Source organism: Stenella coeruleoalba, assembly GCF_951394435.1.
Source record: "Stenella coeruleoalba genome assembly, chromosome: 4".
In the NCBI taxonomy this organism is placed as follows: Eukaryota; Metazoa; Chordata; class Mammalia; order Artiodactyla; family Delphinidae; genus Stenella; species Stenella coeruleoalba.
In genome coordinates, this window is record NC_137149.1 from 37232965 (window position 1) to 37250436 (window position 17472).

Sequence of the window (17472 nt, forward strand, 5' to 3'; positions counted from 1 at the left end):
ATGTTGGCCAGGTGGAAACTGTTTGGATTGCTGTTATGAAATGCTCAGCTTTCAGTTAGAGAAATCAGTTTAAGTAAATCATGGAGCATAAACTGATCTTTCTGATGACTTTTTAAAAATTGCTTTTCTCAAATTGCCTTCAACTAGTTAATCTGTAATTTCCCTGAGGATCTCAGTAGACATTCTGTGTATAATTAGATCTGTTTTTATCACTTAAAAAAAAAAAAAAGCACTCAACTTCATCTGTGTCTGCTGCATTGCAGTCCTTTATTCATTTTAAATTAAAAACTGGCACATTAGCATACCCTGGACACAAAGGGCGACAGACATTAATGGAACCCTTTATTTAAAAGTCAGTTAAGCCCCTCTCCTTCCTGAACAATTCAGTCCCGCAGCCATGGAGTGGGGCAGCGTAAGACGCGTGTCTGCAGCTTCGGGGAGCTGTCGTTTCCCAGGGCAGGTCAGAGTGTGAGCAAGCTGAGGAGGGGTGGCTCAGCATGGGCAGTGAGAGCCTGAGCAAGGACAGGGGCGTGTCCACATGGGGGAGGAGTGGCAGTGGAGGTGGCAAGTTGGTGATATACAAGGGGGACTGATCAAATAGTAAGTATATACGGATAATGGGAGCCAGGTTTCACACTCAGGGGAGTGAAAGGGAAATTGGATTGGAATGAAAAGTACTGGTGTGAACTCATGGTTTTCATTTTACATAGGTAGATATAGAAATGAAATATGGTTGTAAATGTGTATGCGTGTCTAGGTCCGCAAACACATACACATTTTTTCTGGTTCTGTCCACTGAGAGGGCCTGGACGCACCGATATCCCAGTAGCAATAAGAATACTTAGCACTCAGATCTTGGCTTCTTAATAGCAATTTCAGCTTCCAGGAACCAGCGCTCCTTGGAGAAATGGCTGATTCTGGGGCTGGGTCAGGGAAAGTATAAAATGAGCCTGGAACATTTTGTTGTGCCAGAAAGCAAGGAACGAACGGCTCAGCGAGTGATGGGGACATGCAAAAAGGACATAAGCCAGTTTGAAGGGGCTTCTGCTGACCACATTAGAGACAATTGGACCGTCAAAATACATGGTAGCAGATTATAACCCATTGAATAAAGTAGGGCATCATGAGCCCATCTAGAGAGGAATAAATAAATGAGTAAATTGAAAGTTTGAAATTGATAATTGCATAGTATCTAAGCAGTCCCTCCCCCCAGACTTATTAATTACAAAGAGGAAAGAGTAACTTTACGGTTACAGCCACTACCTTAATCAAGTGATCAAAGTGAAATCATGTACAGCCTGATAGGATGAAATGAGAAGTATGGAAATAGAATATCACTTCTATCATATCATATTGTTTTTATACCAGAGATGCATAACCTGAATCCAACCACGAGGAAAGGTCAGACAAACTCAGATTGAGGGACGTCTTACAGAATAACTGGCGTGTATCAAGGATTTGAAACTCAAGGAAAGGCTAAGATCTGTTTAATCCAAAGGAGACTAAAGAGAAACGACAACTAGATGCAGTCAGTGTGTGACTCTGAACTGAATTTTTTTCTTATAAAGGATATTATTGAGATCTGGTCAAATTAGAATGGGGTCTAGGGAGAGGATGGGAGAAATGTATCAATGTGAATTTCCTGATACAGATGGTTGTATTCTGACTGTATCAAAGAATGTTCTTGTTTTTAGGAAGTACTAAAATATTCAGAGTTGAAGGGGCATCAGGTTGGCAACTTACTCTCCAATGGTTCAGGAAAAAGCATTCTTCGAACTACAGACTTCTCTGCATGTGATTATTTCACAATAAAATAAAACCCCGCAAGATCCCATTTCACACATGTTAGAATGGCTAAAATAAAAGTGATAAATGTTAGAGAGGATATGCAGCAACTGGAACTCTCATTTATGGCTGGTTAATATTTGGAACTCTGATTTATGGCTACTTACTTCTAATAAAGTAACTCTTTATTAGAACCAGCCAGGGACTTCCCTGGTGGTGCAGTGGTAAGACTCCACGCTCCCAATGCAGGGGGCCCGGGTTCGATCCCTAGTCAGGGAACTAGATCCCACATGCCACAACTAAGGAGCTGGCGAGCCACAACTAAGGAGCCCGCCTGCTGCAACTAAGACCCGGCGCAACCAAATAAATAAATAAAAAGAAATTTAAGAAAAAGAAAAGAAAAGTGTGTATTAACAACCAATTTATTAAAAAAAAAAAAAAAAAAGAACCAGCCAAATATTTCTCCAAAGTTAAATGACCACCCAATGACCCAGCAATTCCACACCTAGGTTCTTTATGCCTAGAACGTCCTTTCTGCTTTTCTGTGCCTGGCAAAACTTTACTCCTCTTTTAAGAGTTTGCCTAAGTGACACTTCCCCTGAGAAGCCCCCAGTTATTTCTACTCTCTGAATTAGTAGCAGTAAGAATTTATAAAGTACTTACCTTTTCCATAGTACTTTTTTTTTTTTGGTCTGCTGTGTTATTTAGTCTTTGCAATGACTTTGAGTGTTAATATTGGAAGGATACCAGAAGCCAGGTTTCTCATTATCAAAGAAGTGAAACGGAAAAAGGTAGAAGGAACCTTGTTTTATTGGTTGGAACAGAAGATACTGGAAGCTGCTCTACAGATATGGAAACTGAGGCTCAGTGCTTACAAGGTGAGCCAGGGCAGCACCTACTGCGTGCCAACCTCTGTGCTAGGTCCGTTGTCACGGGTGATCTCATTCAATGTTTACAAGAACCTTTTTAGAAAAGCGCTATTTAATTCATTTTGCAGATAAAGAAAACTCAGCAAAGAGGATTTAAAAAACAAAACAAAACAAAATACCTGTCACAGTGCAGATAAGTGGCAGACTAGAGGCTACTCTGCAGATAAGCTGCAGACTAGGATCCAAGCCCACTTTTGTCTCCAAACATATTTCTAAACATATTTGTCTTTCTCAGGCAGTCAATCAGCCAATGGTTTAAGGACCCAGTCTCCAACCGCCATGGATGTGTGGAATTACTGGAGTAACCTGTCAGCCAAGACAGTCTAGGAGGACATCAGGCCAGTCCTACTGAGGAACATGGCTGAGGTCAAGGCTGTGCACACTCAAGCAGTTTGTGGCTGCCCCCCGCCCCGAGACCTCTCCCCTGCTGATCTACCAAGACTCCTCAAATCCTTCCCCCTCCACAGCACCAACCCAGAAGATGAGCACTAGTTGGCCCCTAATTGGAAGACCCTGCTGAGTCCCTTGCAAAGATTACAGCAGTGTTCTCCCTTCTCTGATTTTTTTGATTTTTTTTTTTTTTTTTTTTTTTTAGATTTTTGGCCACACCACGCAGCATGTGGGATCTTAGTTCCCAAACCAGGGATCGAACCCGTGCCCCTTGCAGTGGACGTGTGGGGTCTTAACCACTGGACCACCAGGGAAGTCCCTGAATTTTTTGAATTACTAATGGATTTTGTCAGCTGTTTTCTTCTGTTCCTCCATTGGTCTGCATCTTGTCAGAATAAAAAATGTGTATTTCTTTAGGATTTCACAAGACTGTCCCACCCCTCTGCCTTTTCTTATTACCCAGTGATAGTAGCGGCAGTAGTAAGAGTGGTAGTAATAGCTCATTTTTTCAGCTCTTGCTCTAGACTGTGGTCTAGAGCACCTTTTCCTCTGCTTATTGACTACTCGTATATTTGCTTCTTTGAGATGTCTGTTCAAGTCTTTAACCCATTTCTTTACCGGATTGTTTGTCTTTTTATTGTTGACTTGTAATGGAGTTATTTTTGTATAGCCTGCATACAAGTTCCTTGTTCGATATGTGCTACAAATATGTTTCCCTGTTCTGTGGCTTGTCTATTCATTTTCTTAAAGGTGTCCTTTGATGAGCAGAAACTCTTAATTTTGAGGAAGTCCAATTTATCTGTTTTTATATTGTCTACCGAGTTAGTCTTTCATGTTTTCTTCTGGGATCTTTGTGAGTCTAGGTTTTATGTTTAGGCCCATCATCTATCTCAGATTAATTTTTTGATATAGTGAGATGAGGTTGAGGTTCATTTTATTCCATATAAATATCCACTTATTCCAGCAATATTTCAACTTTCTTTTCCTCATTGAGTTGACCTGGCACCTTTGTCAAAAATCAATTGACCGTACATATATATCTGTTTCTGGACTCTTTATTCAGTGTTATTAATCAGAATTTTTTATTCTGGTACCTCACTATCTTGATTACTGTGGCTTTGTAGTAAATCTTGAAGTCAGCTGATGTTAGTCCTCCAAATTTCTGCTTTTTCAATATTATTTTTGCTATTCTAGATCCTTTGTATATTTCCATAGAAAGTTTAGAATCAGCTTGTCAGCTTCTTCAGAAAACCTGCTGGGATTTTTATAGGGATCATATCGAACCTATATATAAATTTAGGGAGAATGGATGTCTTAATGCCTATCTACAAGCATGGTATATCTTTTCATTGATTTCTATCTTTATATTTAAATTTCTTTTTCTTAGCAATATTTTGTCATTTTCAGCGTAGTAGAGGTGTTACTCATCTTTTGTTAAATTCCTAGATTTTTTGAAGCTCTTGTAAGTGGTATTGTTTTATTAATTTTCCTTTTCAATTTCTCATTGCTAGTATATAGAAAATACAATTAATTTTTGTATCTGCAAAATAACTTTCTGTCCTGCAACCTTAATTAATTCACATATTAGTTCTAGCAGCTTTTTTGTAAATTCTGTGTAATTTTCTGCATAAACAATGATGCCATATATAAATAACGTCATCTTTATACCTTTTATTTCTTTTTCTTGCTTTATTGCACTGCCTAGGATGTGGGCCTCCAGTACCATGTTGAATAGAAGTGGTTAGAATGGACATCCTTGCCTTGTTCCTAATTATGGGGCAAGGATTTATTGCTTCACATTAAGTGTGATGTTAGCTATAGGTATTCTGTAGCTCTTCATCAGGTTAGGAAATTCCCTTCTTTGTCAGGGGTTCCCAAGACTGCCCTCAGGTTTAATGATTTGCTAGAAGGACTCACAGAACCCAGAAAATCTGTTATACTCATGGTATAGTATTACAGTGAAAAGAAACAGATTAGGATCAGCAAAGGTAAAAGGCACGTAAGGCAAAGTCCAGGAGCCACCAGATGCAAGCTTCTTGTTGTCCTCCCAATGGAATAGCGCGGACAGTGCTTAATTCTCCCAGCAATGAGAATGTGTGATGTGGGACAACATGTACACAGTATTTGTCAACCAGGGAAGCCCACAGGATTTCATTGGGGATCAGTCATGTATGCATGGAGCGCCCAAGCTGCTGGCTTTAGTTAATCAGTCTCTAGTCCCTCCAGAGGTCGAACTCATACAGCTTGGTCCAAGACCCCAACATTAATCACATTGTTAGTGTAAACTGTCTGGTGTGGTCCAAGGCCCCAGGCGTACAAGAACAGCCTTTATCAGGCAGGATGTTCTCAGAGCTTGGTGGTTATCTCCCAGGAACTGGTCCAGGGCCAGTTTCTTTGAAATGTGTAGAGTTGGAACACCCAAACCTGCTGCATCAACCCTTTGCTGCACACTCTCTAGTACTAGTTCGGTGAAACATTTTATTATGAAGGTATCTTGAATTTTTCAAATGCTTTTTCTGCATCTAATGAGATGATCATGTGCTTTTCTTTTCTGTTAATGTGTATTACACTGATCGATTTTAAGATGTTAAACCAACTCTGCCTTTCTGGGATAAACCCCACTTGGCCATGATGCATTGCTGTTTTTATACATTGTTAAATTCAGTTTGCTTATATTTTGTTAAGGATGTTTGCATTTATGTTCATGAAGGTATTTGTCTAATTTTCCTTTCTTGTCATATCTTTGTTAGATTTCCATATCAGGGTAATGCTGGCCTCATAAAATGATTTGTAATTGTTCTCTCTCCTCTCTTGTTGCCCAGGTATACTACATCCCTACCTTCTTTCTCATCTTAGGGAAAAACATTTAGCCTTTCACCATAAGGTATGATGTTAACTGTAGATTTTTTGTAGATGTCTTCTATCAGATTAAGGAAGTTCCCTCCTATACGCACTTCTCTTCACCTTGCTTGATTTGCTCCACAGCAGTATAGAGAGTTATTCTTCATTCCTTACAGCTCCATAGTACTCCAGAGTTTATTAAGCCAGTTCCAGGTTGATGGACATATGGTTAGTTTTCAGGATTTTGCTGTATTAAAATTGAATTACAAAATTGCTACAATGAATAGCCTTGCACCTACTTTTTCATATTATTGCTGTATCTTTGGGATAGAGTCATAGAAGTCATTTCTGGGTTAGAAAGTAAATATAATTTTGCTAGATATTACCAAATTTCCCTCCATAGGTGTTAACACCATTTGGCATTTTTTTATGCAATTCAAAATAAATTGCAAACATCAGTACACTTATCCATAAATACTTCAGCATGTATATCATTAACTAGAGTTCCATATTTATTTACAGTTTTTCGGACTATTCTTGCATGTTTCCAAATGAATTTTATAATTGACTTGTCTGACTTCAAGATGGCGGGGGGGGGGAACCTGGTGATATTTTTATTGGGATCACATTATATTTTTAAATTAGGGAGAACTAACGGCTTTATGGTATTTCTTTTTTCAATCCAAGAACATGATACATCTTTTCATTTGTTACAGTATTTTTTTTTATCTTTCAAGAACATCTGTGAGTTTTGGGCTTTTCTTGCTAAGTTTACGCTGCAATTTTTGTTGTTATTGTTAGTTTTTTAATCTTTTTTGTTTTGACTATTGCAAATGGAGTCTTCTCTTTCATTGTATCTTCCAACTCTAAACCAGGTACTTTTTGATGAACATCTAAGTCATTTTTTTGTTATTATAAGCAGTGCTGAATATCCTTGAAACTATATCTTTGTGCATATCTATGATACTTAGAATAGCAGATGTATTTTTCAAAGATGGCTGCACCCAAACATATCCCATGCCCCATGGTCTTATTAAAATGTGATTTTGTTACTGCTTCATTGAGTGTGAGATATGAGGTCTGTATTCCCTCTCCTTGAACCTGAGTGGACCATTGCAACTGCCTGGGCAGTGGAATATGACAGAAATGACAGTTTGTTATAAACTGAGGCTGAGGCTGTTATAAAAGGCCTTGAAGCTTTTACCGTAGTCTCTGAGACTGCTTTCTTTGGGAGAAGCCAGCTGCCATGCCAGGTAACACATTGACATGGACTCACAAGGAAGAGATGAGGCTCCTCCCAGCACCAACACGGAGCTGTGTGAATGAGCTTCCCTGGAAGTGAACCCCCCAGCCCCAGTCAAGCCTTCAGATGGTGGGGCCCCATTGCCCTATAACGGTACCCTCATGAGTCAGAACCGCCCAGCCAAGCTGCTCCCAAATTCCTGACCCCAGAAACATGGATAGATGGTAAATAATTAATATTGTTTCAAGGCACTAAATTTTAGAGTGGTCTGTTACTCAGCCATAGTAACTGGAACACTTAACATGATTGATATTATAATTACTTTTGAAATTTCTATTGTTAATGTTGTAGAGGAGCATTTCCAAAACAGCCTTTCTTAGAACACTAGTCTGTTGTGTTTTGGGTTCCCTAAGGTCACATCCCAGCCCAGTTACTAACTGTGTGACCTGGGCAAGGTTCCTAACTTCCCTATACCTCAGTTTCCTCCTCTGTAAAAAGGCCATTAATACTAGTAACTACTTTATAGGGATGTATGACATTAAATAAATTTATGCATATACAGTGCTTAGAAAAGTGCCCAATACCTGATAAGCCCTCGGTAAACGTTAGCTGGCATTAATTATATCATCCTTATATGCATTTACATTGTCCTTTTTATTTTTAGTCCTTCTGCCTAGTAACGTGGAAATTATCTTAGATCTTTTTAGCAATCTGCCTAGAATTTTCATAGTGCTGTATGAATTCCAATACAAGGCCTGTTGTTTCATAACCGGGTTGTTTTTCCTCGTATTAGCCATTTATTGACAATTGTAAAGTATCCGTTCATTCAACCTATATTTATTAAACACTAAATGGCACACACTCATCTAGAACCTAGGGCCACACAGCAACTACGACTTATGAAGTCAGGTACCCTGCTCTCAGAGCGTGCACTGCAGTGGAGTGAGACAGCCAGTAAAGAAATGAACGAGCAGGATGGTTCCAGACTGCAGTGACTGCTGGGGAGAAGACAGACAGGGGCACAGAGTAACAGGAGGAGGCCTGTTTCAGGTAGGAGAGTCAGGAGGCCTCTGTGAGCGTGTGAGGTTGCACCTGGCCCTGAGGGTGGAAGAGAATACACTGTGGGAGGAGCCCAGGGCCAGTGCCAAGTGCTGAGGCTTAGGGACCTGAGTCAAGGCCTTGCCCCCCAGTGGATATGTAAAGACTTGTGCTTTTATGGTTCAGTTATTTTCAGATATTACTTATATGTCATATTTGTTATATAACACGTGCGTGTGTGTAGTCAGCAACACTTTTGCATTGGTGTAAGACAACCAGCTTCTTGGGTTTGTTGAACTTAGAGCAGTCGGCCTTCGCTGCCCACGTGTAGAGTGTGGGTTCAGGAGGTTGGGCTGTTCTGGTGTCCTTTCCTTTGGTGCGTCCTGATGGCACTCGTCCTGCTGCGTGCTATGGCTGGGGGTGTGCGGTCTGCCATGTATTAAGTGCCCCACTAGAGCTGTGTGGGGATGGCCGCTGGGCCCAGGGCAGCGGCTCTGCTCTCCCCCAGAGGGCACAGAGCAAGCGTGAGGGCCACGTGTGACTCCTCTCTGCTTTTAGGCGGAATCCTGTGTAAGTAAATGATATGACTGCTAATTTTTTATCTTTAGATCTAAGCTGGAACCAGAACCAAATACAAAGACAAGACAATCCATGTCTTCTGAGAAAGTTTCACAGAATCCTTCAAAAGACTCTGAAGAAAGACCTGTCACTGAAGAATTTCCAGGTATGAATTAAAATCAGAATCTTGCCTTGCGCCTCTTCCTTGTGACACGTTGGCCAAAATACAAAGCAGAAAAAGAAGGAACACAGCCCCAGACATCTTGTGGTGTTAGTATTTGCATAAAGCGAAGGAAACACGGAAGTGTCAGTCTTTTTTGGTCACAGTTGGATCTTAATGCCGCCGCAGGGGCGGGGTGGGAGGATCCCCCAGTCACCTGGCAGCCGCCAAGGTCCAGAGAAAGGGCCTGAGTTGCTGCGCACCAGTGGGGTGGGGACTGGAGACTTAGAACCTGGAAGAATCATGGGGATCTCTGCCTGTCAGTCTCAGGAACGGTGGGGCGCTGCCTCCCCTGCACCCACGCAGTGCACTGTCAGCACTGACCTTGCCTGGACCTGACCATCCTGCCTTGGGGCGGAGCCTGTGGTGTCAGCCGCCTTTGTCAGCCAATTGAGCCAATAGGACAAAATGCAAGTCTGGGTTTATAAACTTCCTGTCTTCATGTTTGCTAGCCGGCCCATAACTTAGAACAGCTCCTAACACATGGTAGATGCTGGATAAATACAGTGTCTCTATAAAGTCTGGAAACATAGGGGCATGTATATGTAATGCTGTCGGGGACATCTTCAATCCATGTGTCTGGCCAGGGTGGCCACCCTGTGTAGGGGATGCATGCTTAGTTTGCTGTACCTCAGAGGCACATGAGATTTTGCTTTGTGTGAATCCCAGGATGCTGAGGCCCGAGAGTCTCCCTCGCCTCCTCTTCTATACTCTCACAATGGCTGTCATTTACTGCATGCCTCCCAGGTACTAGGCGCTGTCCTGAATCTTCACAGACATCACCACCATCCTTGTAGCAGCCCTCTGGGATGGATTTTATGACCTTTTTCTTGTCCAAGTTAAAAGTTCATAAATGGTGGACCTGGCATTTCCATGTGCATCTGTGCTGCCCTCCCTTCCATCTAATTTATTCCCTGCATATTGCAAGCGAGGGAATTCAGAATGCATTTGGGGCTTTGTGAGCCTGAAAGATGCCAGAGGCCTTTCTGTAGCTGAAAACAGCTTCTGTGGGAAGGGCAAGGAGACTGGCGTTCAGTGACCACCCCCTTCATTGTGCTGGGCACCCACTGGGGGTGTCAACAAATCAAGTCTCACTGAGTCTTTTGAGGTGTTATTGTCATCATTTTATGTGTGAGGAAACAGAGCTTTGAAGAAATTATATAACCTATCAAAAGTCAAATAACAAGATAAGAGCGTCACTGGGATTCCAGGTGTGGGTCACTCTATGTCGAGCCTGAGCCCATCCTCTCTGGAGGCTGCCTTGTCCCATAGGCCAGAAGCCTCGCACACACCCTCCCATGCCCATCTCCGCTTGTTCCTAATGAGGGAAAACCCCAGCATCAGTCACAAAGTGATGGGGCCCTGCTTTTCGTAAACAGTACATAGGGGTATCATATCTAAATTTACTCCTGCCAGACATAGCTGCTCGACCCTTTATCCATCCATTCATTCATTCAGGAGCTATTGTCAGGGCTGCTGAGAGTGGGGAGAAGCCAGTCCAGAGTCTTGGGGCCCAGGTGAGGGTAAATCTCATGTAGAGAGAGTCTGCCCTTGCTGGGTCCCTCGCTCACACTGAGAATTGTTATGCCAGGCACTGCGCTAGGTGTTGGGGATACGGGAGCGAGTAGAAAATAGGCACATGTGCTTGCAGTCCAGAGGGGAACAGATGGTAATGGAATATTACACAACTGGGTACACAGTCAGTCTGTGCTATAAGAGAGGGGGTCCTGGTAATAGAGATATGGCCCACTGGAGAGGTCGGAGTCCTTGAGGTTTCAGTAAGACCCAAGGGCAGTGAGGAGTGAGCCATGTGGCTCTCTGTGGGAAGAGAGTCAAGGCAAAGGAAGCAGAAGTGCCTGGTGTGCTAATGAGCAGCCGGGAGGCTGCAGAGTAAGGGAAGAGCAGAGGGACAGGAAGCAAGCAAGTACCAGGGCACCAAGGTCATGGGGCCTTCCGGGCCACGGGAGAGCTGTTTACTCTGAGTGAGGTGGGAGGCCACCAGGATGCTTGCACAGAGGACTGTCACACAGAGGACTACATTTGAGCAGGGTCCCTCTGGCTGCTCTGTTGAAATAGATTGTTTAGGGGATGAAGAAGCAAAATAGGGACAGTTAGGAGGCTGCTAACGTCTCCTAGGAACAAGATGGTGGTGCCCCTCACCAAGCATGGTAGCAGGGACGTGGAGAAGCGGTGGAATTCTGGATATATTTTGAAAGTTGAGCCACAGAATGTGCTCCCTGGACGTGGGGCATGAGGAGGAGATGGGGCAAGAAGGCTGCAGTGGTTGTTGGCAGTGGGAAGAAGGTGGCTGCCCTTCACTGAGTTGTGGAAGGCTGAGGCAGGGCAGGCTGGGGGCTGCAGATCAGCTCAGTGTGGAGTATGTTAATTTAGGGATGTCTGGCACAGAGGTTGAGCAGGAAGTTGGGTTTATGAGTCTAGAGGTCAGGGGACAGGTCTTTAGATCATGTCAATCCCATGAGACAGGCTGGGATCCCTGAGGAATGAGGGTCAGTAGAAAGAGGATGACGCACTAAGCCTCCCGATCTGGTCTTCCCTGTTCTGTCTTTCTCCCCGGCACTTGCCACTACCGTTCTATATGTTTGACTCATTTATATCCTTTATGCTCTGGCTCCCCTACTAAAACTTAAGTTCCACAAGGACAGGAATTTCTGTATGTGCTTTGTTCAGTGATGTAACACTGGCACCCAGAACAATACCTGGCACATAGGAGGTGCTCATTAAATCTTTGTTGAAGAAAATGAATGAATGAAGACTCTATTTGGAGCACTGATTGCTTTTAGTTGCTGTGGAAATATTTCCTGAAGCAAAAGGAACTTAATGCCTCTCGGTGGTAGAAAACAAATGGTCAATGAGAGAATGCTGTTCCTCACGGTTTATATTTTTATCTTAAAGTCAGTATTTGGATGCTTTATAATCACGAAGTTATCCCCTGACTAAGCCAGCCCACCAAAATGTTGAGAGAACCCTCCAGTTTAGCTTCTGATCAACGCGTAGGAGCAGAATGGTGTGACGGGTGTCTCTCTGGAGGCCGTCAAGGTCCCAGCTGCAGCATTTAGTGGCACTTCCGAGAACCATTTCCCCCATTTTGTAAATGCATCTCAGGACTCCTCCCGCCCCATCTTGGTCCTCTCTTGCTTTTTCCCCTGTATCCTGGCCCCTGCTGCCGCTGCTGGCTCCACTTCACTGTCCCCACAGCTCCACCCGGCAGCTCTTTCCTCCGTGGTCATTTGGTGATGCTTATTTCTGAGCCATCTCTTCCTTGGTTATGTGGAGTCCCAAAGGGTAATAAAATCTTAACTAGTGCTCTTTAAAAATGTGCACACTTTATGTACAAATTCCTGCATATATAACAGGCTTTTTCTACCTCATTTTGTTTGTTTTTCCCAAAAGAAAGCTATTACCATTGCTGTACCCCACCTTTATCTATTTTCTGTTCATGGAGATGGGCCATCCCTTCCTCTGAGTGAGAGGGAAGGGAAAGCACAGTGGTTGCAGTGTGATGTCATGGAAAGGTCGTGAACCTTGGTTTCACAGTCTGGCCTCTGTCCTGCACTATGACCTTGGACAAGTTATTTGAACTCTGAGCCTCAACTTTCTTATATATCATGTGGCTGTGGTTTGTTGTGAGCATTTCAGGAGCTAGTGTAAAGGGCCAGGCAGTGTCTGGCATGTGCAGTAGGGCTCCACAAAGAGCACATTTTGCGTTAGTTCGTAGAGCAGCTATGACGAGATCCATTGCTAGACACTAAGGATTGGGCAGGATTCTTTTTCAAATGAGTACTGGAAGTCAATTAGTAGGCTGGCCAAGATAGCAAAGACAATTAGGAAGGCAAAGGAAATGAAAGTCTAGATTAGGAAGGAAGTTTTTTCTATTTACAAACTGCCTGGTATTGTGTACGGAAAATTTTAAGGAATCCACCAATAAAAGAAGTAGTAAATGCGTTCAGCAAGGTTGCAGGATACAAAACCATTATACAGAGATTTCATTTCTGTATACTTTCAATGAACAATCCAAAAATGGAATTTAAAAGGAACAATTCCTTTATGATAGCATCAAAAAGAATAAATTCAACAAAAATGTAAAACATACTTTGAAGGCTGCAAATCATTGTTGAAAGAAATTAAAAATGATCCAAATAAATTGAAAAATATCCCAAGATCATGAATCAGAAGAATTAGTGTTGTTAAGATGGCCGTACACCCCAAAATGATCTACAGTTTCAATGCATTCCTCTTCAGAATCCCAGCTGATTTCTTTGTGAAAATTGACAAGTTGATTCTAAAATCCATGAGGAAGTGCAGGGAACTCAGGATAACCAAAACAGTCTTGGTAAAGAAAAAAGTAGGAGGACTCACACTTCCCAATTTCGAAACCTACTACAAAGCAACAGTAATCAAGACAGTGTGGTACTGGCACAAGGACGGACATATGGATCAATGGGACAGAATTGAGAATCCAGAATTAAAACCGTGTGGCTCTGGTCAACTGAGTTCCAACTGGGGGACCAAGATCATTCAAGGGGGCAAGAACGGTCTCTTCAACAAATGGCGCTGGGAAAATTGGATATCCACATGCAAAAGAACAAAGTTTGACACTTAACTCGCACCATTTATAAAAAAGTAACTCAAATAGACCAAAGACCTACACAGAGCTAAAACCCTAAAACTCTTATAAGAGAGCATAGGGCTGGGGCTTCCCTGGTGGCGCAGTGGTTGAGAATCTGCCGGCCAATGCAGGGGACACGGGTTCGAGCCCTGGTCTGGGAAGATCCCACATGCTGCGGAGCAACTGGGCCCGTGAGCCACAATTACTGAGCCTGCGCGCCTGGAGCCTGTGCTCCGCAACGAGAGGCCGCGATAGTGAGAGGCCCGCGCACCGCGATGAAGAGTGGCCCCCGCTTGCCACAACTAGAGAAAGCCCACGCACAGAAACGAAGACCCAACACAGCCATAAATAAATTAATTAATTAAAAAAAAAAAAGCATAGGGCTAAATCTTCCTGACCTCAGATTTGACAAAAGATTAACAAGGATATGACACCAAAACACAAGCAACAAAAGGAAAAATTAGATAAACTGGGCTTCACCAAAATTAAAAGCTTTTGTGCTTTAAAGGTTAAAAAGAAAAGAAAGTGAAAAAAGCCCACAGAATGGGAGAAAATATTTGAAAATCATATATCTGATAAGGGGTCTATATCTAGAACATGGGAAGAACTTTTACAAGTCAATAAGAAAATGATAACCCAATGGCAAAGGGTCTGAATAGAAATCTCTCCGAGGAAGAAATACAAATAGCCAAAAAGCACACGAAAAGATGCACAACATCATTAGTAATCAGGGAAATGCAAATCAAAAGCACAATGAGATTCCACTTCACACCTACCAGGATGGCTAGAATGAAAAAGGCTGACGATAAGTGCGTTTGCAGGATGTGGAGAAATCAGAACTCTCCTGCAGGTATAAGTTCTCCAGGCAGCGGGACCAGCCAGTGAAAAGATCAAGGAGGGAGAAATGAGCTGGCATATTTCCACATGCGTGCACACACATGTACACGCACACACACTCACACTCACAAGAGGGAGGCACCAGTGAGAATGGCACAAGGAGGGGGGAGAGACGGAGGCAGAGGCCTGATCACACAGGGCCCTACAGGCCGTGGGAAAGGTTCAGCTCTGGGTCTGTGTGTAGTGAGGAGCCCTGGAGGTTGTTAAGCTGAGCATGACAAGGCCCGGGTCACATTTAAAACCTCCCTGACTACCGTGTGGAGCTGGAGTGGAGTGAGAAAAAGAGGAACCAAGTGGCCTTGTTGGGAATCTATTGCAGGAGGCCACACGCCGGCGGGATGAGGTGTCACCTGAGGGACGTGGTGGTGGAGATGGCCGCGGAGACAAGGGCTCAACCTCTGCTCACACTTGGGAACTGAAGGTTAGCCAGTAGGTAGGACGTGAGAGGTGAGGGAAAGAGAGCCATCAAGGGCAACTTCTAGGTTTGGGCTGGACCGACCAAGATGACGAAGGTGCGAGGGTCTGCAGTGAGGCCGGGAGGAGTGGGAGGGAGCAGAATCATATTCTGTGTGAGGTCTGAGATGCCTATTGGATTTTCAGGTGGAAATAGTGAGTCCGTTGGAGTGAGCCTAGAGATCAGGGAAGAAATCAGGGCTGGAGGTCTCTGGGAGTCATAGGACATAGGCAGTTCAGAGCCACGGACCTGGATGCATCACCTAAGGGGAATGTGTGGGGAGGGGAGAAGCCTGCGCAGACCTCCGTGGTGCTGCCAGTTTTCCAGGGCCTTTGCCATTTCATCTCCATCCCCACCTCGATGCTGGCAGGTAAATCTCGTCCCCCACACCCAGCTGGTTCCTCTTAGGGGTCGTATATCTGCCCTTTTCTCTGTGCCATTGGAAGACAGCTTTTTCCTGTCCATGGGCAATTTGCTAAGGTTATCTACAGTTAGCAGAAGGATTTTTAAAATCTGGGCTATGTGGTGTCTTTTTGCTTATCTTTTCAGGTTTTTCATTTTGCTTTTGAAACATGAGATGTAACTTAGAAAAAATACTTTAGTGTAGGACTAGGCGGTACACTTCTAGGCAGAGGGTGGTTTCTTGCTTGTCATACTCCTGTTTCTTAAAAAAGGCACTAGTCTTGTTATTTTTGATTTAGGCAGCACAATAAAGCACCTCTGTGGTCACAGCTGACCTTCTGTGCATGTCTGGGTTTAGTTTTTTTTCCTTCCATATTCTTACTCAGCCAGGATGAGATCTTTGTGGACCCATTTATAATTTGTTTCCTGACATTGGTTTCCACTAAGATGGGTACGGTTATTTGTGAATACTTCTTGCCCTTCTTCTCCAGTCAGTCACGAGTCCTGCCCTCAGTTGACAGGGAAGCTCAGATCCAGCCCCTGAGAAAGTGAGTAGCGCCAAAAAAGAGGGCACAGGTGGGAAAGACGTAGTCCACTCAGAGGGCCAGGGAACTTCAGGAGGAGGTGGTCCGGAGAAATGAGTCTGAACCTGAAAAAGGGGAAGCTTAGAATGTTCTAGGCAGAGGAAACAGCATGAGTAAATACTCAGAGGCCGGAAAGCGTGGGAGAGGTATGGAACGTAGTCAGTAAAGAAACCACTTCTGGGTCAGCAAAACTCACAGAAAGGGGAGGAGGAGTGGGCCTTAAGGTGGGAAAGGTGGATGGGGCCAGACCATACGGAGAGCCTTGAGTACTGGACCAAGGAGTCTGGACTTGAGTGCCTTGGCATCGTGGTGCATGGAGGTCTGGGCAAAGCACTCGCATGGGGTGTGCCGTGCTTCAGGCTGATTCTTACAGCTGCAGGTCAGGGTGGCTCCAGGTGGCTGCAAAGGCTCTTAACAAACTTTCCATTCCAGCTCAGAGCTGATTTATGCTTCGTTCTGATGTGAATATGTTTCTGTGTTTCTAAATTTGATGTTCTTATCCTTAAAACACATAAAGGTAAAAGCTTGAGATGGATACAGTAATGAGGTCAGGTAGGAGATAGAGGGCTCTGGGGGGGGGGGGTGGGATGAGTGAAAAGTACAGATGTTCCACCTGAAGAATGTGGTCTCAGAAAAACACCTCCTCAGCTTCTAAAGATGTTTCCAACCTTTTATAAACATCTTTTATATAAAAATTATGTATTATATTTATAGGTCCTCTATTATATCTAAGTTATTATACATGTGTCTTTTATAAATATGATGACAGTTCTGGCAAAAACAGCCAATTTTTAAAAACTTGCACAGGGCCGCAGATGACTTGGAGTTTGTTTGTGATGACATATCCAGAATAATGACCATACCGTGTACATAGGTCTGCCTAATCTTCTTTCTCTAAATCGGTGCTATCATCATGTTCTTTTCCCTTATCAGTCTCAAAGCAAAAACTCTGGACTTTCGCCCATCTCATGGGGCTGAGAGCAGCTATGGGAAATTTACTGAGATTGGGGAAGAAAAGAAAAAGAAGCAGTATTTGCCTTTAAGTACTTGGCAACCCACTGACAAGCCCAGAGGCACTGCTGAGACACCCGACACAAAGTCACTTATACAAAAAAAAGACCCCATTACAGCCTCCGCCCAGGAGTGACGCTCCGCCTCCCCCCTCCCGCCCCCACCTTGCTCCCAGTCCACCCCTGGATGAGCCGCATAGGCCTCTCTATCAGGGTCCCCGGGTGGGGCAGCCCCTTCTGGGAGCTGTGCTGTTGTTCTGCTCTGTCAGAGATCTGGCCCATGTTTATGTGATCCCGGTCAAAGTGTTCTCTAGATTAAAAGTAAAATTACCACCAGTCAGCAGTCCATGCCCAGGTTCCCGTCCTGGAGTACATCAAAATGCACCAAAGCATGGACTGGCACACATACCATTGTACTAGCAGAAAACCCAAAGTAACCAAAGGTTTATCAGTGGAGTTACAGTTACACAGAAAATTCCTTACAGTGGAATGTT

At 43.7% G+C, this 17472-nt stretch overlaps 1 protein-coding gene across 1 annotated transcript in view; it reads left to right on the forward strand.

Annotated features, from left to right (window-relative positions):
* The window catches only part of STX18 (syntaxin 18), a 122166-nt gene that overhangs the window by 87593 nt on the left and 17101 nt on the right, over window positions 1-17472 (forward strand). The window contains exon 6 of the mRNA XM_079919507.1: window positions 8835-8950. Within this exon, the coding sequence (XP_079775633.1) occupies window positions 8835-8950 (116 nt within the window). The remainder of the gene's footprint in view (window positions 1-8834; window positions 8951-17472) is intronic.